Here is a 25,307-nt window from a genome sequence, read left to right as displayed (position 1 = left end):
ATGGAATATGGGTTTTGGGAAGATAAAATTTGATCTAGGCTCTAAAGATTGGGTGTGAATAAATTCAAATCAGATTAATTGTTTACTTAAATTAAATATGTTGATTTGAGTAAAATAGTTCGGTTTAAATGATTCATGAGATTAATTAGTCTACAATGTTTGATGGAATTAGTTTTTTTATCGGTTCTTAATTTTAAAATTTTTAGATCAAATTTTCAAAAAAATCAAATTAATTTTTTATATATTAATATATACATTATTATACATATATATTAAAAAATTAATATTAAAATTAATTAATAATATACTTAAAATATATTAATTTATTATATATACATATACAAATCATAATCATAGTAATTTAATTTTAAGTATATATACTTATTTATAAATCTGTATTAATATGAAATTACAAATTATATATTTTAAATATAACTTATATGTTAATATTATAATATATAATAGTAAATATCTTACGTATTATTATATTACACTTATTACATCTTAATAATATTTTAAAATATAAAATATTATGAATATATATAATTGTATAAATATTATATATATTTAATTTGTACATAACCATTACTGTATCTTATAATAAACTTTATTTATATGATTATACTTAATAACTTTATTAATTATCACTTTAATTTTTATAACATATTATTTATAATTAGTTAATATTTGTGCAAACTTTGATATAAAATTTATAACATATAAATTGTGTTATTAATTTCATATATGCATAATAAAGTAATATATAATATATATACATATATTTAATTTATACATAAACATTACTGTAACTTATAATAGACTTTATTTATATGATTGTACTTAATAATTTTATTAATTATCATTTTAATTTGTATAACATATTGTTTATAATTAATCATTATTTATACAAACTTTAATATGAAAATTAAAATATTATAACATGTAAGTTGTGTCATTAATTTCATTTATATAATAAAGTAATATATTATATAAATAATTTATATATTTTATAATTATAGATGAAGTTTATAAGTTTTAATATTATAATTTGTAAAAATTGATTTAATATTTTTTATATTTAATCAACTTTTTAAAATATTTAATCTATTTAATTATTAGATATAAACGGACAAAACATTTAATCCGCCTTTTTGCTTCTGCCTGCTGCTTTAAACATTGTTTTAGGTTAGTGCCAACTCAATCCAACTCAATTCAGGCGTGGGATGGGACCATTAGACTGTCACTTTTCTCATGCCCAAGCCTAAGCTCATCGCTTATCATGGTAAATGTTCATGAAAATAAAAAGACCGATCTATTGTCTAAACCAGTTAAACAACAAGTTAAGCCAGGTGGTCTTGTCGTGGCCTGTTCATTAAACTCAGAATTGAAAAAACTGGTTGGCTAAATTTCAAAATAGAAAAACAAAAACCATTTAAATCCAGCCCAAGGTAACTGACCTTCCTTTAAATTGTTTGATCTGTGTTGTTGACTAGTGCATTGTAAGTGACTTGGTTTTTTAGTTGCTCATTGAACTGTAAATCACGTGAACAACTTGTTCTTTTGCTGAATTACTTTTGAAAGAAACATCCATGCATATCATGAAAAGGTAAATCGATATTAAATTATGTTCTAAACTTCATAGGTTTATGTTGGGTGAAGTTCATGTAGAATTTAATTGAAGATTTCTTAAAATGTTAGAAAGACAAGGTGTAATATTAATAATGTATGTATATTTAAGTATTATGGAAACCTTTTTAAATGACAAAAATGTTTGTTTATATTTTAAATTATCATTTTAAAACTATTTTTATTATTAATATTAATAAGTTTTATCTAATTTGTAAATATATAAGAATTTTAATAGTATTGAATAATTTATAGGTTAATATTACAAAATTTCCACAATATATAATTAAAATATGATTTGTTTTTATATATAATTATAGTTTAATTATATTTTTTATTTATAAATAATTAATTTTATATTTTATATATAATTGTTATTTAAAATAAAAAAAATCCTTATGCAACGTAAGTTACAATAATGCTAATATAATTTATATGGACGATGAAAATTGGCTCCCTAAAAATTAAAGAAGTGATGTTGCCAAGACAAGAATTTTGTATAGATTTCGTCAGTTAACAAGTCAGCAAATTATTGGATATATCGAAAGCAAAACACGGAAGATGACGAGACCTTGTCCTATTCAATATCCAACATCCATAGACCATCGTCAATTGTGTTATCCAAAATTGCAAACGGGCAAATTGGGGCCAGGGTACGCTCGACTTTAACTCTTAACCCAACTCAAACCATTTGGTTAAGTTTCCTAACCTCTAACTTTGTGAACAGTTTCTTCAGTAATAATTTAAGTTTTGAATATTTTGTGACAATTGATACAAGAGTCATAATTTAGTTGTTGCTTATTCTTGTAAGTATAATACTCAAAATTATGTTCAAACTGTAAAAAAAATGTTTAATACAAAATTCAATTATTATTATTATCGTTGATCTATTAATTTAGCACTTGAAATTTAAATCCCTGCCCGAATATACAAAGGAAATTCAGCATAGGAGCAAGGGGTACGGAGGCAAAAATCCTCTGTGATCAGCCTCGGGTTCTGGGTCAACAAGGGCGCCGACAATCTATGCCACTGACTTTGACTTCTGTAAACACACACTCTACGGTTTTTGGCGCATCAACGCGATGCCATGAGAACAAGTCTCTGATCCGGTTCTCTTTTATTTAAATCTGCACACTTCCCAATCATATCTCGCCACATCATCCCTTTACAATCAAAAGCCAAAGCACCAGCGACTAGAGGAGGGTAGAAATAAGGCCATTTACCGCAGACCTGAACAGCTGAGCAACCTGGCAGCGGACGAAATTGGATAACAGCGAACCTGAGGGAAAGGCCAACGCAGAACTTACCGTATGGAAAGCTTTTTCCCAGTGGACCCCGAGTCACAAGAATTTCTTGCTTCCCTAACTGCACTCTCTCTCTTTGGCCTTGTGTCTTTAATTTATTAAAGGCAAATGGAAAAAGAAAAACGACTCAATCCCTGACCCCATACCCTACTCTAGATATTTCCCGGAAATTTCTTCCCCCTTCCCTCCCCCTCTCTCTCTCTGAAGGGGAAAGGAAAGAAGAAGAAAATTTTAAGTTCGGTGATTCATTTCCGCCTGGTTTAGACTCCCTTGAGATTTCTGACTTTGTATGTTTCCTTCTTCCTTATCTCCATATTTTTTTTTTGCATTTGCCTTGGATAATATTCATATATTTAACTTGATTATTATTTTTATTTTTATCTTTATTCGTCAACTTTATGGAGGAGTGTTTTGAATTTAAACTTTCCCGACAGCTTAGGGCTACTTATTTTTGAGAACAGGTTTAAACGGTTTGATCTTCGACTTGAAGAAACTGAAACTGAAGAAGTTGCTTGCTTGTATGTTCTTTATTTACTACATTTATTTTTTCTAAAATTTGGCTGGAATAATCATGTAATTCAAGAGGAGCTTCTTCCAATTATGCGTAGACATTACTGTTGAGTACGGTATCGCTTTTTTTCGTTTTCAGATATTTTTGGATTTTTGTCAATTGGAGTTTGTGGCCTATCTGCAACTTTACATATGTCACTTTCTTTTCTTTCCTTTTTTCACTGATTAGTATGGTTATGCAACGATTTAATGGAGGTTATTTTCTATTATCTTCATGTGAAGGGATAGTAAAATTGACTGATTTGTTGTTTCGGCTTTGTAACTGATTGGACGTAACTAATTTTATGTCTGGTTTTTTGTTGTCTTTAACATTTGTGCAATGGTATATATTTTTGCCGTTGTGGTTGTCTATAGTTGTGCCTGGCCTGCAATGGAGATTAGGATGTTCTAACTTGGTGTTTTATTTCTTTTCCTCCCTTTTCAGGGTACGTGAAGAAGTTTCTTAAATTTATTTATGTTTCAGAGTTGATTCTTCTTCTTTTAGAGGTCGGATCATAAGGAAAGCTGTAGTTATGAATTATCCGCCAGAAAAGTTTGTGAGGTCGGTACCTTCTTGCATTTTTATTGCTTTTGTTACGTGAAATGATGATTATGTTCTTTTTTTACTGGATTCTCTGCTTGATTTTAGGTCTTAGATGTCCTTTTTGATTCCAAAAGCCATTAAGATACTATAAGATGTGTGATTTTGCAAGCCAAACCATTAGCTCAGGCATCGTCCACCCTCTGCATTACCCAATGTTGCTATTACTGATACCCTTTGGCTGTAGATACTGTCATTGACACAGCCATGACGCTGCCACTTCTTTTGAGTGACCTTAGCCTTCATCTACTGCTTCCATAACTATTAATGCATCATTTCTCACACAACTGCAATTTTATGCCTTGTCTGTTAATGTGACATATAGCGTGATTAGTATAGGGCTTTGATTTTCTCTTACTAACTTTTACTTTTTTCTACATAAAAAAATAGACTTATTTTCTTCAAATCAATTTCTGTCTTCCAGGTTCCAGGATTGGAATTCAGAGAAAAGCACTGAGGCACATTATTCTGATAATGAGGGGATAAATTCAGGGAGAGTTAGATTTGCCATAAATTCATTTTCAGAAAAGTTTCAAAGAGGGGTTGAATCTGGTTCTGAAAGGATTAAAGGGATTAGAAAGTCATTGAGATCTTGTTCATTTAACAGAGTTGTGGCTAAAGGCTTTGGATCTAGTAAGAAAGTTCTTGATCCACAGGGGTCATTCCTTCAAAGGTGGAACAAGATATTTGTATTGTCGTGCATAATAGCAGTCTCTATTGATCCTTTGTTCTTTTACATCCCAGTGATTAATGATGATAAGAAGTGCCTTGCTTTGGACGAAAAGATGGAAGCTACAGCCAGCGTGTTGCGTTCATTCACAGATATCTTTTATGTAATCCATATTGTTTTTCAGTTTCGTACTGGGTTCATTGCACCTTCTTCTCGTGTCTTCGGAAGAGGTGTTTTAGTTGAAGATTCGTGGGCAATAGCGAAGAGGTATCTGAAATCATATTTTGTAATCGACATTCTAGCAGTTCTTCCCCTCCCTCAGGTAAGAAAACCTCGTAGACCTCTGAAAATGTTCTTTCTCTTGTATTTACCTGGTTAAAATGTGAGAGGTAATTTTCTATTTAAGCTTTAAAAGTTAAAATGCAGTGCATGGATGAATCTTTTTAATTTGTTGGGTGAGCAGAAGCTTTATTCTTGTTGTGCTCTTTGCACTGTGAATAGTATTTAGCAATTCTGTTGTAACTGTAGTTGTTGAACCATTCTAAAAACTGCTGTAGCAAGAGTGAGTTTTCAGGTTGTTCAAAGGGTAACTCTAATTGTGCTAACTAAGCTTTTTATCTTTGATGGAAACCTAATGACTTATCACTGTCTTTGTTTCAATGAACTTGTGCCTGTAGTCATGACTCCTATACTATCATGTGCAATATCTTATTGAAGTTATAAATTCATCATCATTTAATTTGATACTATCTGCTAGGACTTTTAACTTGTTGTTCTTTGTCCAGGTGGTGATTTTAATTATCATACCACATATGAGAGGTTTGAGGTCATTGAATACCAAGAACTTGTTGAAGTTTGTTGTTTTCTTCCAATATCTGCCAAGGTTTTTTCGAATATATCCTCTATATAAGGAAGTTACGAGGACATCTGGCATACTAACTGAAACTGCATGGGCTGGAGCTGCATTCAATCTGTTTCTTTACATGCTAGCAAGCCATGTAAGTTTGCTAGATGGTAGTAGAATATTTTTAACCATAATTATACATTTTGTTATATTCGCATTTTTGCATGTACTTTTTGTGTTTGGCTTTGGCTCTTGAGTGGTTTATTGCTTGTAGGACTCGAGATTTCAAAATTAAAACAGCATAATGAGAGGGAAAAGCTTAAAAAAAGGAGATCTCTAACCATATGGATTTTGTTGCATGTGGAGGAAAGGTGTTCTTATGTCTTCCGAAGTCAATCATCTTATTTTTATGATTATAATTTTCATTAAGAAGACAGCTGATGTATATTTTTTTAAACTAGAGGTCGAAGCTGGAGTATGGGAATTTGAAAAGCCATAACTTGTATTACGAAGTTGTGGATTAAGATTTGATTGAAATGGGTGGAAGAGTTTAGCATGAAATGTAAAATATGAAGGTTGCTCTAACTTCAGAGCAAGTACATGAATAATGATTCAATATAAGGTAGTGAATAGGTATATAATATCTATAATGGATTGTTTTCTTCATCTTCAGTGGTCTCCCCTTGTCCCTAAGATCCTCACAAAAAAATTTGTGTCTTAACATTTGTAAAAAGTTGGACCTGTTCTTAAAATTGTTGCTTTTTTTTTTTGAAAGTCAATTTGTTGGATTAAAATTGGCACTCTCCTGTGGAAGATGTAACTTTTTGTTTTTTCCTGTCTATGTTATATTTATGCATAAAAGCTGATTACTTATATTTTACAAAAACTGATATCCTCCAAAGGAGGATGTATTTTTGTATCCTACACCTTTAGCATGCCAATTTGTGCTTTTGAACTAACAATGAGGAATTGTTGCCTGGGTGTTATTATTGGCATATGCATCAGTTAAAACATTTTAATGGTATGAATCTGGTTAACTGCATATTATAAGCCTGGAGCTGTTATATTTTCTCTTTATAATGTATCTTTTATTGTGACTTAAAGCCTAATTCATGCTTCTGCCAAATTTTCCAATGGTAAAGTGACTAGCTTTTCTTGTAGGTTCTTGGAGCTTTTTGGTACTTGTTTTCCATTGAAAGGGAATACACCTGCTGGAAAGATGCCTGTAAAAATAATTCTGCTGGATGCCCTGCCCATTCATTATCTTGTCCTGGTGATTCTTCTGTTAGTGCATTGCTAAATCAATCATGCCCTATACAAACACCCAATACAACACTTTTCAATTTTGGAATATTCCTTGATGCCCTTCAATCTGGTGTTGTGGAGTCAAAAGATTTTCCAGAGAAATTTTTTTACTGTTTTTGGTGGGGCCTGCAAAACCTAAGGTGCGCTCATATATGATCCTTTTCATTTATTTTCCTTTGCCCATAGAGTTTTTGCTGGGTCCTTGCTTGTTTCTCTCTACTAGATGGGCCGTATTTCAGCTATATTTTGCTAAATCTTTTGTTTTTTCTGAAAAGTATTTTGCTAAATCTTTGACTCCAGCTTAATTGTGTTCTGTCCATCTCTAATATGCTTGTTGCCATACCTTTTTTTGAGTTCTTTGTCACTAGTTTTGGTAGTTGACAATATTTATCATTGATCTCCCAACCATGGACTCTATTTATAGATAATGTCTAATGTTGTTTTTATTATAATGATAAAATGAATCTTTATTTTGTTGGACAAAATTTACGAATCTAATTAAATAAGATTTTCCCCAGCAAGTATTTACTCTTTCAACATAGTTTTTGCCATCTAGGTAAGTTGTTAACTCATGACCTCTCAGAATCATAATAAAAATAAATGAAGTAGTCTCTTGTTTTTATCATCTTGTCTTCGCTTTGAGGGGGTGGGTTGCAAAAATTTGCATGCGGTGTACATCGCACATATAATGTGATGAACCTCCCTTCTCATAATATATGTGATGATCATTGATAGAACTCAGGGTGTAAGCATTTGCCCTTTTCCTATAAATTTGTTCATCATTTTTTTCCTTTTTTTTTTTTTTTTTGAGGTGGGTGGGAAGTGATGTTGTGATCAGTGACTAATGTTTGATGCAGTGATGAAATTGAGATTGATTCATGACAGTGCAGAATGCTTCATTAGCTCTTGTGGTGCTTTAAAAAACTGCGATTAAATGCTTTTAAGAGGTCTCTGCTGAGTGATGGCTTTAATTATTGTCTTCTTTATTTAGGCTTGTTGAAGATTGACTCTTTTGTCCATCTTCAGTCCAACTGAGTTTTTATAATTTTGGACTATATTCATTTACTTTCAATTTTCTTTTTTAAAACAGGTTTTTGTTTTCTTCTATTACTTGTATTCTCTCTCTTTCCTGTGGTTAGCATATTGCCATTAAGTTCTGACACTAGTGTCTGGTATCTTTGTGCTTCACTTTTTTGCAGTTCTCTGGGTCAGAACCTTGAAACTAGTACCTATGTTTGGGAAATCTGCTTTGCAGTTTTCATGTCGATCTCGGGCTTGGTTCTGTTTTCATTTCTCATTGGAAATATGCAGGTTAGTACCAAGAATCTCTGTTCTTTGAATTTGAATGTCAAGTTATTCGGTTTGTAGCTGCGGAACTGGTTTCTAATTTATAGTAGGACAGATCATTTGGTATCTTTAAATCTTTCTACTCTGAAGGCTTTTTCTAAAGAATTTAGTTTCTACCGTTGTGAGTTTTGTAAGTCTTCTGCATAAGCTGCATGCTGTTCACTGGACTGTACTTCTGGATCCCCAATCTCTTCTCTTGAGAAGCATAAGTAATCTGTTTGCAATGGCTGAAGCTTTTTTGTTGATGTCAGATTTTATAATGTCCAAGCATTTTGATTCTCTCTCTCTCTTACTTTCTCTCTTATATTTATTATACAATGTGTATTGGGAGCAACATATAGGAAATACGTGACTCATGCTGTTACTTCTGCAATTCTTTCTGTTGCTTTCTCCAACAATTTACAAGGAGATATTAAGCAGCTCTACGGTTCTTTAGTTGTGTCTACTGTGAAATAGTTTGGATGCTCCAACTTCACTCTTACTAAAGAGACCATTAATTATAGGTTATGATGAGTCAAATTTGCTGTGAAACAGACATATTTGCAGTCCACGACTACCAGATTGGAGGAGATGAGAGTGAAAAGACGTGATGCAGAACAATGGATGTCCCACCGCTTACTACCAGAAAATCTGAGGGAGCGGATAAGACGATATGAGCAATACAGGTGGCAAGAAACTAGAGGAGTTGATGAAGAGAATTTACTTCGTAATCTCCCCAAGGACCTTAGAAGGGATATAAAGCGCCATCTATGCTTGGCTCTGCTCATGAGAGTAAGTGCCTTGACCTTCTGATCATTGTTTTAATTGGATTGCATCCTTTTCTGGAGTAAGATTGCTAGATGTTATTATTTGACTTGCATTTGTTCCATTAATCACTAATTTTAAGGTTATCTCACTCTTTTGCTTTGATGTTACAGGTGCCCATGTTTGAAAAAATGGATGAACAATTATTGGATGCAATGTGTGACCGTCTTAAGCCGGTTCTCTACACAGAGGAGAGCTACATTGTTCGGGAGGGAGACCCAGTTGATGAGATGCTCTTCATCATGCGGGGTAAACTATTGACCATGACAACAAATGGTGGAAGAACTGGCTTCTTTAATTCTGAATATCTGGGGGCAGGAGACTTCTGTGGAGAGGAACTTCTTACATGGGCACTGGATCCCCATTCTTCATCGAACCTCCCAATCTCAACTAGAACTGTTCGAGCCCTTACTGAAGTTGAAGCTTTTGCTCTAATGGCTGATGACTTGAAGTTTGTTGCTTCTCAGTTCCGCCGGCTTCATAGTAAGCAGCTACGTCACACTTTCAGGTTCTATTCACAGCAGTGGAGGACTTGGGCAGCTTGTTTCATACAAGCAGCTTGGCGCCGGTATAGCAAAAAGAAACTGGAAGAATCTCTTAGAGAAGAGGAGAATAGATTGCAAGATGCTTTAGCTAATGCTGGTGGGAGTTCCCCAAGTTTAGGTGCCACTATTTATGCCTCACGGTTTGCTGCCAATGCACTTCGTGCTTTACGGCGAAATCGTACTCGTAAAGCGAGGTTGCCAGAGAGGGTACCACCTATGCTGCTTCAGAAGCCAGCAGAGCCAGATTTTACTGCTGAAGAACATTAGGCAGGTAGGTTTCTCTCTCTCTCTGTCTTGTTATATGAAAGTTGTGTTTGGAACAGAGTAGGAAATCTCATCCCTCCCAAGACAGGGAAACGTGTAATGGTAGAAAGCTGCCGTTTGTTGTGTTTGAGGTCTGTATATGTTGTCTATGTAAATCTTCCATTATTCTTTGTTCCCGATCAGTTGTCAGCAATTACCGCTTTGTTCTACTGCAGTTACTATATATAAAACATTCAGTATAACAGATTGAAGAGTTTTGCTGCATCATGTAACATGGAGAACAAAGCCTTGCAGAGTAAGTTGAAAAAAGTGCTTCATTTTTTTAAAAAATCCTACCTTAGGCTTAAAAATCTAGTGGGCTATTCGTTGAAAGCCTCATAAAGATGCCAGATGGACCACTCTTAACTCACTCAGCAGCAAAATTGCTTTGTTAATTAAGGATTTGTTTAGTAATTAAAAAATAATTTGTTGGAAAAAATTAGTGTAAAATATTTTATAAAAAATTTTCATGTTTTTGGATGTTTGGATAAACTATTAAACATATTTATTATTATTTAAATCATCTTGTGAAAAATATATGTTATCATCATTAATGGAATTATTTGGGTATTAAAATAATAAATAAGAGTTTATCATTTGTTTTTTACATTAAAATTAAGAATAAAAATCAAAATAAAAAAAACTAATAATGATATTTTCAAAACATTTAACCATCATATATTTTTTTTACTAAACATTGTAAAAATATCGATATTAATCAGTTGTGTAAAATATTTAAAATTTATATTTATAAATATATATTTTTTAAATGATGATTATTAAAATATTTTTTGTTTTAATTATTAATAAGGTTTATTCAATTTATAAATAAAAATATTAATTGAATTGAATGGTTAGATTAAAAAATATTTTTTAATTTTAATAGTAATGGATAATTTAAATATTAATATTTTAAGTTATTTTTTAAATTAAATATTAATGTTTTAAGTTAAATATTAATATTGATTAAACTTATTATGTCAAGCTTAGTATAAGAGTAATTTTTTCGTTTTCTGAAAAATATCTCACACTTTTTAAGAGCATAAGACATTTTACATAATCTATAGTTATTTTTTTTTGTTGCCTTATAAAATATTTCACATTTAATATATTTTTTTTCATTTTTTTAAATAAATATAAATTTTAAAAATATCTTTCGAAAACTATATCACATCAAAACAAATAGACCTTAAAAGTATTTGCCATGACATGGTATGGTTAGCCAGTGAAGCATACCCTCCTTTATTTGATTGTGATGGAGGAGGAGTCTGAATGGAGTGGTTTGGAGTCTGAAAAGTCTTGTATACATATTTGGGTTAAAGATCAGAAACTTCTCCATTTTTGGATTGCATTGGGAGCTTTCAGAAGATGATATTATATATATGTATATAAGACGAAAGGAGACATTTCAGCTTTTGGAAACACTGGCATCTCCGCCTGGATTCCTGACAATAGTACAAATAAAACTCCATCACTCAATTGATGAAAAACTTGATACCTTTTTAGATGCAGTAGTTGACTCTACGAGGTCTACGCACCATGGACGCATATGAAAGTTGTTGCTACTGTAATCAGAATCGTGTTGTTAAAGCTTAAACTTGTGTGTTTCGTTTCGTTTCGTTGGTGTTGACATGGGGATTTGTGGTTGAACTAGGAAACCATGAAGAATACGGTACTTCAGTTGGGAGAAAGAAGAATATCGTACTTTTGTTTTGCAGCTTGTCTGCCTCCTTCCCCTTGCTCGAGACAGTGATTTTGAATGTTTTCAAACAATTAAAGAAGGATTCAAACCTGAAATATCATGTTCAATGTTCTGATTTCAGTAACCATTAAGTTAATATTAGATGATTGTTATTAGTATAATATAAGACAAGACATTATCTAAAACTCGTCACTAACACTAAGAAAAAGAAATTGCAGTTACTGCAGCAAGTTCCGTAAGGTTTAAATGTTAGTATAATAATGACATTTAATGAAGTATATAAATGATAATCTATATCTAATTTTATATATTATCAGTAAATTACAATTGGCGTCCTTATCGTTATTGACAACCAATACTAAAGAAAACGAAAGCCATGAGAATTTTGTTGATTCAACAATAAATCACAGTCAAACTAGATAATTACATGGCAAAACAGCGATCATTCACCACTTTGCCGCTGGTGAGGGTACATATTTCCTCTAGCAAAATCTTACCATTCCTTTAGAACTTCTTTTGGAGAAAACATTGTTCTATGATATAAACTGCACAATACCTGTTTCAGGCGATTTTAGACAGTTGCATGTCATTGAAGCATACGACATATCCATTAATGAGAAATTGCTAAAAGGGTATCTCACTATTGTGCTATGGAAGCTTGCAATATTGACATAGCCCAAGATACTAATCCTCAGATTTCTTGACGGCCAAACAGAACTCTCTGTTGTCCTAAATTAGATACGTGCTGCTGGTAACTATACAAAATGACAGTATTCCACTAAATGCAAGAAACCGGGCTTCCCTAAAAGAGATGGCTGGACAGAACAAGAGGCTTCAGTTTGGCTTTCATCTCCTTGGAATTTGCCCGGAGGATACTATCTAGAGTTGAAACAGCTTGTACAATGTGTCTCCCTTTATTCAACATAATGCAGCTTGCCCTGGCAAAATAAAATGAGGAGCTTTTAATCCTCCCGTGCATTTGAACGTTTAAGTGCAACTTCTTCTAGGAGAAAGGAGGAAAAGAAACATAAAGAACTTCATTGAAATCTTATTACAATGGAATTCAGATTCTTGTTGGTATGTATGTTAATTTAAACAAAGAAGAGTTCGAGAAAGATGGGAGAAGGAGGCTGAGGTGGCGGCAGTGGTGGAGGGAAATCCATTGGCTCAAGACCACTTCACTCAACAGAAGGAAAAGTATTTGTATTATGCTATGCCAGCATAATATGTGAGAAGCTATATTAATAAACAAAACTTGCATTCAGGATGGTGGAAATGCATGTAAAATTGGCTGCATAACTACTGAAGTGCTTATGCATCTCAAAACACATTATGAGGAGTTAAATGAATTTCATTGATCAATAATATGTAAATAGCCAGGGAAATATAATTGGACCACTTACCTCCTTCCATTTGCAACATCAGTAATCTCAGCTCTGGTAGGAATACCAGATTTGACAAGTGATTCCAGGACCTGAGTTGCCCAAATAACTGGTATATGAGCAGCGCCACAAACAGACAATATTTCCTCTTGTATATCAGCCAATCTTTCCCAGCCACACTCTACTGCAAGATCTCCCCTGGCAATCATAACCCCTAAAGGATTTGAAGACTTCATCGCCTCCAAGAGCAAGAGGGGCAATATCTCAAACCCACTTTTTGTTTCAATTTTCAAAACAATCCCCAAGTTCTGAAGTTTCCTTTTCTCCAGTTCTTGGAGAAGCACAACAACATCACGAGTATCTCGAACAAATGAAACACCCACCATGTCTGCATGGGAAGCAACAAATTCGAGATCCACCAGATCCTTTGAAGTCAGACCTTCGTACCGAATATCGCTGTCTGGAATGTTGATGGATTTCTGTGATCCAAGTTTAGTCCCTCTTGGGCCAGCATGAGTAATTGAGACAACAATCTCTGAACTACTAGTTCCCTTGATGACTCCCCAAATCTTTCCATCATCAAAAGCTATGCGCTCTCCAGGTTTGACTGCATCAAACAGATAGCCTGATGAACATGCTATTCTATAAGCATGACTCGTGTGCCCATAGGAGTTATCCTGGTCAGACTTACCATCCTGCGATATAATTAGCAAGTCTCCAACTCTTAGTCTGATAAATGACTCTCTAGCAGGGATATCTACCACTTTTCCAACAAGGAACCTACCTTTCTTCCTCTTAATAAGTAATTCTGTTCCAGAACTAACATAAGCAGTCCTAGTACACTCAGCCATAAAACCAGTACCTGAAAAAATGTGAAAGACTCTGGAGATCTTTAGCATCCTTTTCTTACCTCTAGCATCAAAGAACCTCAAAGTATCACCTACTTTGATCTCAGTGAGAAATTCTTGGTCATCTATGAACAGAACTGCATCAGGAGAAAGATGAGGAGGAGGCGGGCCTGCTCCTTTGTGAGAAAGCCAGACTTGTGCAGGAAAAATCACATTTCCAGAAGCATTTTTCTTGGGAGATATTTTTACCACACATGGACCAGGTTTTAGATTATCTGTACGAAGTTTTGGTCCAGCTAAATCCATAAGAATTCGACATGGTGCCTCCAGCATTTGAGAACTTTGTTTTACTCTTCTGATTATCTCACTCCAAATTTCCGGGTTTCCATGTGCACAATTGATTCGAATAATAGAAGTCCCAGCCTTTATAAGATTGGTTATTAGTGTTTCACTCTCAAGAGCTTCTTCGCCAACTGTTGTCATGATATGCGTAAGTCTGCTATCTTGAAGTGGTCCCAATAATAACTCTCTATTTAAAAATGCCTTCTTCCTCATTGCATTTATCATGAAATTCCCTTTATTTTGCTGATCTAATTTTTCCTGCATGCAAATTTCAGCACTAACATTCTCATTAGCCCTTACAGAATTTAATTGTAGGTTTCCTAACAGTTGGATGCCTGTGGTTAGACTTGCTAGGACAGATGAATTGACCATCTCCAAATTCAACAGACTGATCAAAGCAAGATCATCCTTGAGTGCTTCAGTGTCAAGAGATTTCAAAGCCAGATAATGGATTAAGTTTGTTGCACTCTCCATGTAATTTCTGCAATGATGAATACTCCATGTGTTAGAAAATGCCTCCCCAAGTAAGAAACTTGAAGTGCATAAAAGAGTAAAAAAAAAAAGGAAGTTCCAAAGGGCAGCCAATATCTCTTCTCAAGTCACTGTTTTTGTATTTTCCACTTTCTTAATGGTGAAGAATCTCATAAAAATCATAAACAACCTGCTTTATATTAACTAGGCTAGAAAAATAAGATAAATATTTTGCATAAAAATTTATTTATTCATTTATTTGTTTGGGCTTGAATTCAGCTTTCAACTCAACAAAACACTAAAAGGTATATAAATTGAAAACTACTTTGTATATTCTGAAAGAAAATGCAAGGTTGATTTGCATACATTTTCATTACAGACCGCAACAACAAATGATGAACTCATGTATACAATAATGAAGAATAAGCTAAACATAAAATTCAGACCTACCAATGATTGGCCTAATTTATTTGGTAATTGGAGCTAGCAATGATTAAGGTGGAGAAAATAAAGAAAATTCACAGATCAGCTTCAGATTAAAGACCACAGATGCCAATCCATAGGTCAATAGATTAAATTTATGCAAATAAATATAAATATGGCATAAGATTTGAGTCAAAGAAACAGAACTTTAAGAACCCAATGAAAAATAAAAATACCAGATGGTAGAACAACTAAAGTGCAGACATAAGAAAAATTCTAGTTCCAAACATACTTGCGAGATAGCTTCAGCCTAGAAGCATTCCATTGTTCCGATGCTAACACATGTAAATATACAGCCCTCAATTTGTCAAGAACGCTTGCCTGGTTTCCCAAGTGCTCAACCCTCTGAAAGAATCCTGCTTCTGATTTTGAAAGAGAATCAACAGCTTCCCCATCCACATGACAGGAACTATTGTAATTTTCCAAAGGCATGAGAACTTGATCATCGGAACAAGCACACGACCTGCTTCTTTCAGCTTCATTGTTTTCATTTGGAATAGAAAAAGCTGCAGTCTTTCTAGCGAGGGTGCTCCTGAATTTTGCTGATAATTGAACCATTTGCGCTGGCTGTCTTACATTAAGTCTGCAAGGCTGATATGCAAAATTCCCCCTCAGGGTGCATAATCCCAATTCCGAAACATCAGCTGTGTGGATAGCCTGGTAATATGGCATATCAAGATAAGGCCAAATTAAAACATTTCATAGGAAAAAAAAAAGTCTTGATTTGTTTATTAGAATGAACCTTTTTCCCAAAGTATAGTTAAAATCTAATTAAACCTAAAAGATTAGGGAACTAATAATGTGAATAAGGATTTTCAATGCAAAATCCATAAGAATTCATTGTTAAAAATAAATTATTATTTATTCCCAAGGATTCAATGAAAAATTGAAGGAAAAGGCAGTAATTACATGGCGTGGTATAGCCTTGTGATTCGTAACTACAGAAGCCGTCATCTATTCGCTGATACTCAACCACAAATACAGAAAGTTCAAACCTGCAAACCAGTAAATATTATGACTATTAAAAAGCTTCAGATTCATCTAAACAGTTATAACTAATCAAAGGTGAAAAATTACTTCCAATTTTTTATACAAGAAAGAAAAGTTGTTCATTTCAACAATCAAATTCGGATAAAAAAGATTAACGAAATGTACAAACTGACTTCGTTTGTTTTCACCGGAAAAGAATTTGCTTGAGAGCAGAAACCTAAATGGAAATTCTCTGTAAAAATCACGAATCTATGAACAACAATGTATTTTGGTTTTGACTTTTCAAAATTGAGAAGAAAAGCGTTAGATAAGTCCAGGCAAAATCGAGATTGTTAGGTACCTACTTGCGGTGCTGAGAAGCTTTTTTGGTTCCTCCCTGCCTGTGTTCCTCGGCAGCTGCGGCTTTGCCTTTGCTCGAGAAGGAGAAAACCAAAAACGTGAGAGGAAATGAGTGAAGGAGGGAGTGTGGATAGCGCGTGCCAGATTCGGTCAATGCTCGACACGTGGAAGAATCTATCAGACATAGGGTGATTCAAGGCCGCCAATTTGGGTTATTGCGACTGGGGAACAGAAGGAGATTTGACCCATGCATATTTTTTAATTCTAATATTTAAGTTTGATTTCTTTTTCCTAAAAAAATGACTTTGCCGATCGTATTTTAATCACAGTTTGTCAATCATAATCCTCAATCCATTCATAAAGCCAAACTCAAAATATATAATATATATAATAAAAAGAAAAGGAACTGACGCTTGTTCATGGAAAATGATTATCTATAATTCCATCAAACCTTGACGGACTAATGCTGGCCACAAATTTAAGCACAACGAAACTGCAGACAAAGTAGTTTAGACAAGGGGGAGGGGGTCAGAACTCAGATGAAAGAAGAAGAAAAATTGGAATTTGGCCATGTAGTCGTCACTTTAGAAACTCAACCAGTATTGCACGGATTTGAGACTTAAAATTAAGGTTTAATAACTACATGCCACTGAACTATACACAATTATTTCATTAAATTTTATAACTTTTTATTACATTTAAATGAAAATATACTCATGTGTCAAAATCATTAATATATATATTTATTCTTCAAAAAATAATTTTTTAATGATTTCGATATCAACATCACTTGTTACCAAATAATCTCACCCACCATCAAAATACGCCCAACATATCATCGTATCAAAAACTGTGACAGAAAATACAACTGTCATTGAAATTAACGAACACAATTAAAAGTTAAATTATTTTAAATAATTATATATAATTTAAAAACTTTATTTTGTACTAACCTAAAATTAAAATATTTAACGAACAATAGGACCGTGTAACGCAATTCACGAAATACATAAATAATAGACCATGATTATAAACCATACTAACTCTAACCTTAATACATGAACCATGATTTAGCAACCAAAGAGCAAACCCATAGTAGAGTTCATAAAGGCGTCAACAAGCGCAACCTCACCTCCTTTCTAACCCATTCGCTTAACCTCTTTTTTCTGGGGGAACAGCCAATACACGGAGATGCATAAACATACAGAGCAAAATTACGAGATAACTGCGACAAATACAAATAATCTTAACAGTGATTCAAAGTATCATACAAGCAATGTGTCTTATTTTTTCCTTCTAAATTCTCAGGTTTTGGCTGTCGAAGTCCAGATTACGAGTAATATGACTTGAAGACACTTGAAATACCTCTCATCAAGCAAACAAATTGCTGCATAACAACCATGTGGTAAGTCCTACACTAAGTATTCATTGAGATAACACTGGCATGCTAGAATGGCTCCAGCTGCACCTACAGTGAAAAACATTTATTAACCATCTATTTCCCTAATGGGAGTATTTCAGCTTATAAAGTTAAATAACAATTGAGATTGCTACATATTTGCTTAGGACACACAGACTCCTTGTGCTGGGGTTGCAGAGTCGCATAGTAGCCTCACCTCCCTCTTCAGGAATGAGGGCAATGCAAAAGCAGCCCTGTGCATCTGTCAATAGAACACAAGAGTTACATTTCTACTAGGAGAATTCATAAGGCTACCACGCTACTAATATGCATCTCGATTTCATTTGACCATCCATAAGAACATCATTGTTCATCAGCATTTGTACAAGACATATTCACATATTGTAAATGATCTTTACCTTTGTGCTGTCAATATTGCTAATTCCAAGAGATTTACAGATTAAGGTCTCAAATTGGGGAATACTAAATGAAAATGACAACATATGAAGTGCTGTCAAAAGTATTCACCCTATACCAGCAGAAATAGGATGGTTAGAGGTCCAGAGTAGGTAGTGAAAGAAATTACAGTGAAAGGGATGAGACTTGCAACTTTGGTTCCAGAGAAAAGAATAATTGATGAAACTGTCCAGCAGACCAAGGTGTTATTTCATTGAGAAATGAAATGCTACCCCATCACTCTGAAGTCCATTTTAGTCCACCAAACAGATTCTATCATTTAAGGATTTAATGTCTAATAGAAAAAATAAGTACTAAGTACCCTGCTGAAATGTATAAAAACTGAATATGAAGATATGAGTTCTCACCTCAGAGTTGTAAAATCTAAGTTCTCTCTTATGATGGTAAGCTCCATCAAGCTTCTCAATAGGGTTTATGGGATTCACAAAATCAACAGGTGGCCCTTCCGTGGAGCATATCAGAAAACCGATCACACCACTGCATTGGAAAAAAAGGGAAAAGGAAAAAAAAAAAAAAGAAACCAGAAGTCAGAGGTCAGAAATATGAGAAACTTGAAAATTCCAAGGACATTCTCCAATTAATAAATCATATGTGTAAACAATAATAGATTATTATACAAAAAATCCTACATAACTAATAAGTTTGCCACTGGAAAAAGGATCATTACTATCTAAAACAATAATAGAGGAAAAGTGAAGCATAATTTCATACCTTGGATAAGTTGGAACACTTGCCCATGCATAATGAACAGAACCCTTGAATGTTTCACGGCAAATAGAGATCATATCTTCAATTAGGTGTGTATGAAGCCACATACTCTCTGCCATGTTACAGAGGACTCCACCAGGCCTTAATGCTCTAGATATAGTCTCAAAAAATGGTTTCTCTACAAGCTCTTGAGCAGGACCTAAATTGAAAACAAAAACCCCTAGTGAAAGCTTGTACAATGTTGAGTCTAGAAACCATAGAAATTTAGAGATATCATGGTTGTAACTTCCACCTGAGCTCTTGTACACTAAATGAGGTCAGAACAAAGCATATAAGCAAAGAGCACCACATAAATACTATAAGAAACTGTCAAAGTACTTTCTCACTTCTAACCCTTTTTCATGTTAAAAGAAACAATAGATTTTTTTGTATTTGCAGATCTCACTAAAACTATAGACAAAATTATAAGGGAACAAATATTACAACGTACCTACAGGATCTGATGAATCAACAATGATTGCATCATACTTTCCTTTTGGAACATGACGAAGAAACTCAACAGCTGTTAAGATTGTGTTACTAATATCAGCTTGGAATTATAGCATTATGCTTGACCATTCAAAAGAAATCCAGGGGGAAACAAAGAATGCAAAAGAAACAGGAAAAATATTGTTTCAACATACCATCGCCAACATGAAGACAGACACGAGGGTCCTCAAATCCAACAGCTAATTCTGGAAAGAACTTCTTGGAAACCTAGAATAAAGAGAATATGATAAATGGCTATTTAATGTACATTTCACACAAATAAGTAGACGGAAAAGATAACAAGAAGAGACACTAAAATACAACATACATCTATAACCATCTTATCTATTTCACATATATCAATGCGATCAACAGAACTGTGCCGAGCAATCTCCCTAAGTACCCCGCCATCACCACCTCCAACAACCAGAACCTGCGTCAAATATTTAGTTAAAAATCAACATGAAACCACATTGAGGCTAAAGTAAAAGCTTTATGGAACTGAGGTTACATAGGTAAGATTTCCATAAAAGCAGAAAAAAAAAATTGAAGTTAATCAGGCTTGAAACACTTTAAATCATTCAACCAGCTTAAGGGATATATCTCATGATTTTGATGACAAAAAGGACTAACCAATTTCAACAGGCTTTCATTCACAAAACCTCAAATAGATTACCTGATTGAGCACTCTTAGAGAAAAATTAATTTCAAATGGCAACTTAGAAATTGAAGGGGAAAAAACAGTTTGATAAGTGCGTCAATAAATAATGGAATTAGCAAAGACAAAACAGAAATTTCAGACTGCCAGATATAGGGAAAAAAAAACTATGCTTAGATTAGATGAGATTACAGTTTTGGGAGATGGAATTGAACAAAGTGGAAGATGAGCTATCATCTCCTGATATGCACATTCATCTTTCTCAGTCAACTGAACTATACCATCAAGAACAAGCACTTTCCCATAGGTTGATGACTGCAGAAAACAGTATCATCATTAGCAAGTTTGTGCACAATAAACAGAAGAAAAGAGGCACACAGAATCAGACACAAAAAAAAAAGAAAAAAAAATATAAGAGAACAGAGAGATAGAAAGAAACTAAAGGAAGAAAATAGTGTAAATCCAAAAGCAAAGTTGAGGTGCCAAACCTCAAAAACAAGGACCTCTTGATAGTCCGACTTTCCCCTGTATAAAATGTTTTCAACTTCCAGAGAATGTGCTTCTCCTATAGCAAAGAATTGAAACATTGTTAGTAAAGGATATGGTGTAATGTATGAGAAGTTGTCAATAGTTCAAATCAAGGCTCCTAAGCTCTCAATTCATAGAATAAGGTTACTTTGATTAATTATCAAAAGGCAAGCAGGACCCTAACATCGTGAGAAAAATAAAAATTGCCACTGAAGGAAATTGTTATCAGATTTCCTCTGTTATGGTAAAAAATCAGAAAACAATTGTGACATGTCCATTATGAAGGGAAATGATATTTTTAAGAACTCCAAACATATATAGATTAGAGAGGGAAGTTATAGGTCACCAGGCCACATAGGATTGTTGAAGAAAAGCCTTTTACCAGCTTTATCTGTAAGTGAGGAAAACAAGGGTCACTATCATCAAAGAAAAGGAAAAGATTAATCTGTGTTATTCTGGTAAATAATGAAAAAGAGCAGGAAAAGAAAGAATGCCAAGATAATGACCAGAGGAAGACTGATATTCCGAGAACCACCCAGAAACAACAGTAGAATGGCATTTTGCCTCAAGCTCAGGAGCTGAAGCCCTAGCCTTCAAGCAACAAGAAGGGACAGCCTTCTCTGAACCACTCCCATTATTCACCTTCCCATCCATAATCTTCTGGCATTCCAAACCTCTTCCTGCGCCTTCCCCCATAGATTATCTTTTTCTTCTTCGGCTCCAGCCTCTATACGTCAAAACAAGTTCATAAGTCTCCTTCTTATGGAATAAAGCCATCATATGTACACACATGCAGACTAAAATTTTTCTTAAAAAATCATCTAAAACACCAAAATATGCATGATGATACAGAGAATTAAAGATGCTCCTTTAAAAAAACAAAGAGTTAGTTCCCAAATGTTCCTGATGGAAAAAGCACCAGATTCCTTATTCTTCTAGCAGTAGGCTCATACATTACTCACCATTTTAAAAATATAATAAGCCTCAAAATGAAGAGGCACTGGAGAAAATTTAAAACAAAAAAAAGAGCAAAGAGTAAGAGTGCGGAACAGCAGAGAACCTTCACGGTAGAATTGCAGACCAAAAAAGGTTTTTATTTTTGTAATTCAAAGCTATCATCAGTACTCTTTTGAAAACAAAAATTAACACAGAAGCATACTGGTTATGATCGTGAAAGTGCCCAAGGAAACTAAATAAATACAACCTAAATTAATGCCAGAAGATTCTGATATAGTAATAACAAAGGAAAGAAAATCATAATGATTTAACTGAAATGCCCTAATTAACGGAAAATGAAAATTCCTCGATTCTGAAAAGGTAAAAACGTACCTAAATCAAGCTATACGATGATTTTGCACTTTGTGATTTAATCTCGTTCCAGTTCTAGACTAAATTAAAAAAATAAATAAAAGGAATATGAACAAATAGAAAATGCTACTTCTAGAAATGATCAATGTCGAAATTTTCAAAAGGCCTTAGGTCGGTCTGACCATAAGAATAAGAAAACGAAATAAAGAAAAAAAGGCAAGAAAAATTCCACCAAGTTACGTAATGGAAGCGAAATTTTCAAATCCATTTTAGCTGCTTGCAAACTTACAGTTAACCAACAAAAATTTTAGTTAATGCAATTACTGCAAGCCAAACCCCGTTTTTCGCTTTTATAGCAGAAATAAAGGGATATAAATATTAAAGCCAAAAATAATAATAACGCAAAGCTCCAATTCTCTCCCGTGAAAATTTTTTAAATGGAAATACTTAGGGTTTAGAAAAGCGAATTCAAAAGCACAGAATCTCCTAAAACCAATAGCAAACTTCCACTTTTCAAACTAATGAAATATATAAATAAATACTAAAAGAAACTAAAAGGGAAAAAAATCACATTAGTTGTCAGAGCTAACAGAGCGGCAATGGATATATTAAACAACAAAGAGCAAAAGAAAGCAGAGCAAAAAAAATAAAAAAAAAAGCAGAGAAACAGAAAAAAAAAATAGTATGATTTTATAAAGATACGGAGAGAAAATAAAAGAAAATAATAATAAAAAAAAGTTTAAAGACAGAGGAGGATCTTGCCTGGTGTTAATGTCAGTGAGAGTTTAAAAAAAAAATGAGACTCTAAATAATCTGGAAAGTGCAAATAGCGAGCGGGAACAGGAAAGAAGAACAAGAAAATATAAAGACTTTCCTTTTTTGAGTTCTCTCTTTCCCCGTCTGGTTTTTTTTTTTTTTTTTAACTGCGTTTTCGATGGAAGTGGCGTTTCAAAGCCCCTGTTATATACACGCGCAGATAAACAGAAATTTGATTTAAACGGGTAATTATTCCTAAACCGGAATCCTTTTTCACTGCAATGACTGATATACCCATCTTAAGAATATTGATTAGGGGCCTTTTTGTAATATTTTTTATTTTTAATCAACAGTCATGCCTATAATTTTAAATATAATCCTTTTATTTATGTTTCACAATTTATATTTATATTTAGTATTTGACATCGGCAAATTTTTTTATTATCAAACGTGCGACGAAGTTTAGTATTTGCTTTGACTTACATAAAAATATTGGACAATTTATAGCATTTTTGTTTCACAAAAAAAAACACCTGAAAAAATGTGAAGCTTCATTTACTTGTCCCCTCATCTCACATCTTTCATTATCAGCCGAAGATTAAGCATGTGGTGAATAAATGGAGCACTTGTCTTTTCCTGTTCATCGTATGGAAGTTCGCCAATTTTGTGCCACCAAATGTTCAATAGCTGACAAAATATATAACAAGGATTTGATTGTACGCATTGGAGGTTTGAATGACGGGGTCCGTTTCAAAAGTTGAGATTAGAGATTTCAAATGTTTTATATATTACATATACTAAGAATATAAGAATAATTATTGAGATAGAGTATTCAATTTAAAATGAAATGAACATTAGTAGAAAGTATATGAAAAACTAGTTCTTTAAAATTCCTAAAATTTTAATATTTAAGGTCTCATTGGAAGATAAAATCTCGTTCTGAATTTCGAAAACAAAAGCCCAAGCGTGGGGCATACTGAAGCCATGTTATGTTTCGCACGTTTCTTACATTTACTCACGTTGTTGCCCTTAATTAAATTTCCCGTTAAGAAACTCATTATGAAATTTTGATTTTTTTTTTAATAAAACAGTCAAGCATATCTCAAGTTTTGCTTGAATTTAATATTTTTATTTTTTAATTTTAAAAGTGTGTCTTATCCATATCCATATGGCACTTTCAAATTTTATCTTTAACTACTCTTCACAAAAATCGAATTTAAATTGGAAAAAAAAAAAAGAAGGAATTTCTCTCCTCGCCAACTAAAGTATCTCTTGTGTGGGTTCAAAACTGATTTGTTAAAAGGTGACGTTGATCATTTGGCCTTTGGATCACAGGTTTTATTCCAATCTTTTGATCTTTGAATGTGATTGGGTGATTTTAAGCTCGTGGGACAGCAGCCTTACACCTACCTTCTTTCTAATTGAAACAGATATTTCAAAAAGCATATGTTATCGTCAGAGTCTCTTCGTAATGGTTTAACTACTTATTAGGCGATTGGTTGGCATTTTGTGAAGTCCTTATCATATTAGATATAAATATATAAAGTCATAAACAAATCAAATAAAAAGATTGTAAACTTTGAACATGTGGCTAGAAGAGACTGGTTTCGGAACTCTAGAGTAAAGATAACAATGAAAAATTGATAATTCCACGATGGGGTTACCATTAATAAATTAGTCATGCGTGTAATGTGTGCATTGTATTCACGAGTTATGATGAATGTCATGAGTGGCCCTTTTAATTATTCATGAAGAACGATTTGAAATTCAAAGTAAGATATTTTGTCTAAATCAAAAAAAAAGTTCTCACGTGGATCACGAAAATGTATGTATAGAGATAATTATATAAATTATTCAGTTAAAATTATTATATAATATTATTATTAGTTAAATTACAATATCTCACTGCTAAATCTCTAATTCATATAAAATCAAGATATAAAAAATTAAGAAAAAATAAATCTAACATATTTAGATATAACTTCAAATTAACAAAACTGTTAATATATATATAGCATTTAAAATTCATATTGATTGAGTTTTAAAAGTTAAAAATATACGTTCTCATCAATGTCATATGTAAGAAAACAAATTATGAAAATAGAATGTCAAAAGTTAGATCACAAAAAGAGAAGTAATTTGTTCAAGAAAATTTGTGCAATTAAAATGATTATTTAATACTTTTCAATATGTAAACTAATATTATGAGTTTGATTATTTCATGGCTTTAAAGTTGGTTTTGAATCTACTAAATTATTTTTAAATATAATATCTAAAAAAATTCTTAAACTATTTATAAAAAAATAAATAAATATTTACACTTTTATTATATTTAATCAAATATTAATTATTTTATTTTAAATCAAATAAATTTTTATATTTTTATTTTTAATCAAATAAATTATTATAATTAAAAATTATTTTATTTAATATATTTATTGTTATTTTATACATATAATATATTATAATTAATAATAACATTTAATATTA

The 25,307-nt window shown here is 32.9% G+C and overlaps 3 protein-coding genes across 7 annotated transcripts; 1 reads left to right on the top strand and 2 right to left on the bottom strand.

Moving 5' to 3' along the window:
• Window positions 1-2,865: 2,865 nt before the first annotated feature.
• CNGC1 (cyclic nucleotide gated channel 1) lies at window positions 2,866-10,123 on the top strand. Of its 2 annotated transcripts, XM_089782391.1 has the most exons (9): window positions 2,866-3,217; window positions 3,392-3,448; window positions 3,925-4,041; window positions 4,505-5,072; window positions 5,536-5,748; window positions 6,756-7,039; window positions 8,099-8,210; window positions 8,781-9,017; window positions 9,164-10,123. In XM_089782391.1, the coding sequence occupies exons 3-9, from the start codon at window positions 4,013-4,015 to the stop codon at window positions 9,860-9,862; spliced, it is 2,142 nt and encodes a 713-aa protein (XP_089638517.1). In that variant the 5' UTR covers window positions 2,866-3,217; window positions 3,392-3,448; window positions 3,925-4,012; the 3' UTR covers window positions 9,863-10,123. The 2 variants fall into 2 exon arrangements, with proteins under 2 accessions (XP_089638517.1, XP_021295743.1); XM_021440068.1 differs by lacking the exon at window positions 3,392-3,448.
• Window positions 10,124-11,959: 1,836 nt separating this feature from the next.
• LOC110428996 (pyruvate kinase family protein) lies at window positions 11,960-16,841 on the bottom strand. Of its 2 annotated transcripts, none has more exons than XM_021444917.2 (5): window positions 16,457-16,841; window positions 16,036-16,121; window positions 15,359-15,783; window positions 13,004-14,653; window positions 11,960-12,538 (listed from the first exon to the last, which is right to left on the bottom strand). In XM_021444917.2, exons 2-5 carry the CDS (start codon window positions 16,078-16,080, stop codon window positions 12,403-12,405), a joined length of 2,256 nt encoding a protein of 751 aa, XP_021300592.1. In that variant the 5' UTR covers window positions 16,081-16,121; window positions 16,457-16,841; the 3' UTR covers window positions 11,960-12,402. The 2 variants fall into 2 exon arrangements, with proteins under 2 accessions (XP_021300592.1, XP_021300591.1); XM_021444916.2 differs by having other exon boundaries at window positions 16,461-16,835.
• An 840-nt stretch (window positions 16,842-17,681) lies between these two features.
• Window positions 17,682-23,009, bottom strand: SPDS3 (spermidine synthase 3). 3 transcript variants are annotated; one of them, XM_021444920.1, is made up of 12 exons: window positions 22,824-23,009; window positions 21,260-21,480; window positions 21,100-21,144; window positions 20,714-20,790; window positions 20,418-20,540; window positions 19,896-20,000; window positions 19,723-19,795; window positions 19,530-19,601; window positions 19,043-19,238; window positions 18,679-18,808; window positions 18,010-18,116; window positions 17,682-17,923 (listed from the first exon to the last, which is right to left on the bottom strand). In XM_021444920.1, exons 2-11 carry the CDS (start codon window positions 21,447-21,449, stop codon window positions 18,018-18,020), a joined length of 1,110 nt encoding a protein of 369 aa, XP_021300595.1. In that variant the 5' UTR covers window positions 21,450-21,480; window positions 22,824-23,009; the 3' UTR covers window positions 17,682-17,923; window positions 18,010-18,017. The 3 variants fall into 3 exon arrangements, with proteins under 3 accessions (XP_021300595.1, XP_021300593.1, XP_021300594.1); XM_021444918.1 differs by having other exon boundaries at window positions 17,682-18,116; XM_021444919.2 differs by lacking the exon at window positions 22,824-23,009 and adding an exon at window positions 22,083-22,770 and having other exon boundaries at window positions 17,682-18,116.
• Window positions 23,010-25,307: the final 2,298 nt, after the last annotated feature.

This window comes from Theobroma umbraticum, unplaced genomic scaffold, assembly GCF_002168275.2.
Source record: "Theobroma umbraticum cultivar Fairchild unplaced genomic scaffold, ASM216827v3 scaffold_30.0, whole genome shotgun sequence".
NCBI classification, from domain to species: Eukaryota; Viridiplantae; Streptophyta; class Magnoliopsida; order Malvales; family Malvaceae; genus Theobroma; species Theobroma umbraticum.
The sequence above is the reverse complement of the archived record's forward strand: the minus strand, read 5'-3'. Positions and strand labels throughout refer to the sequence as shown.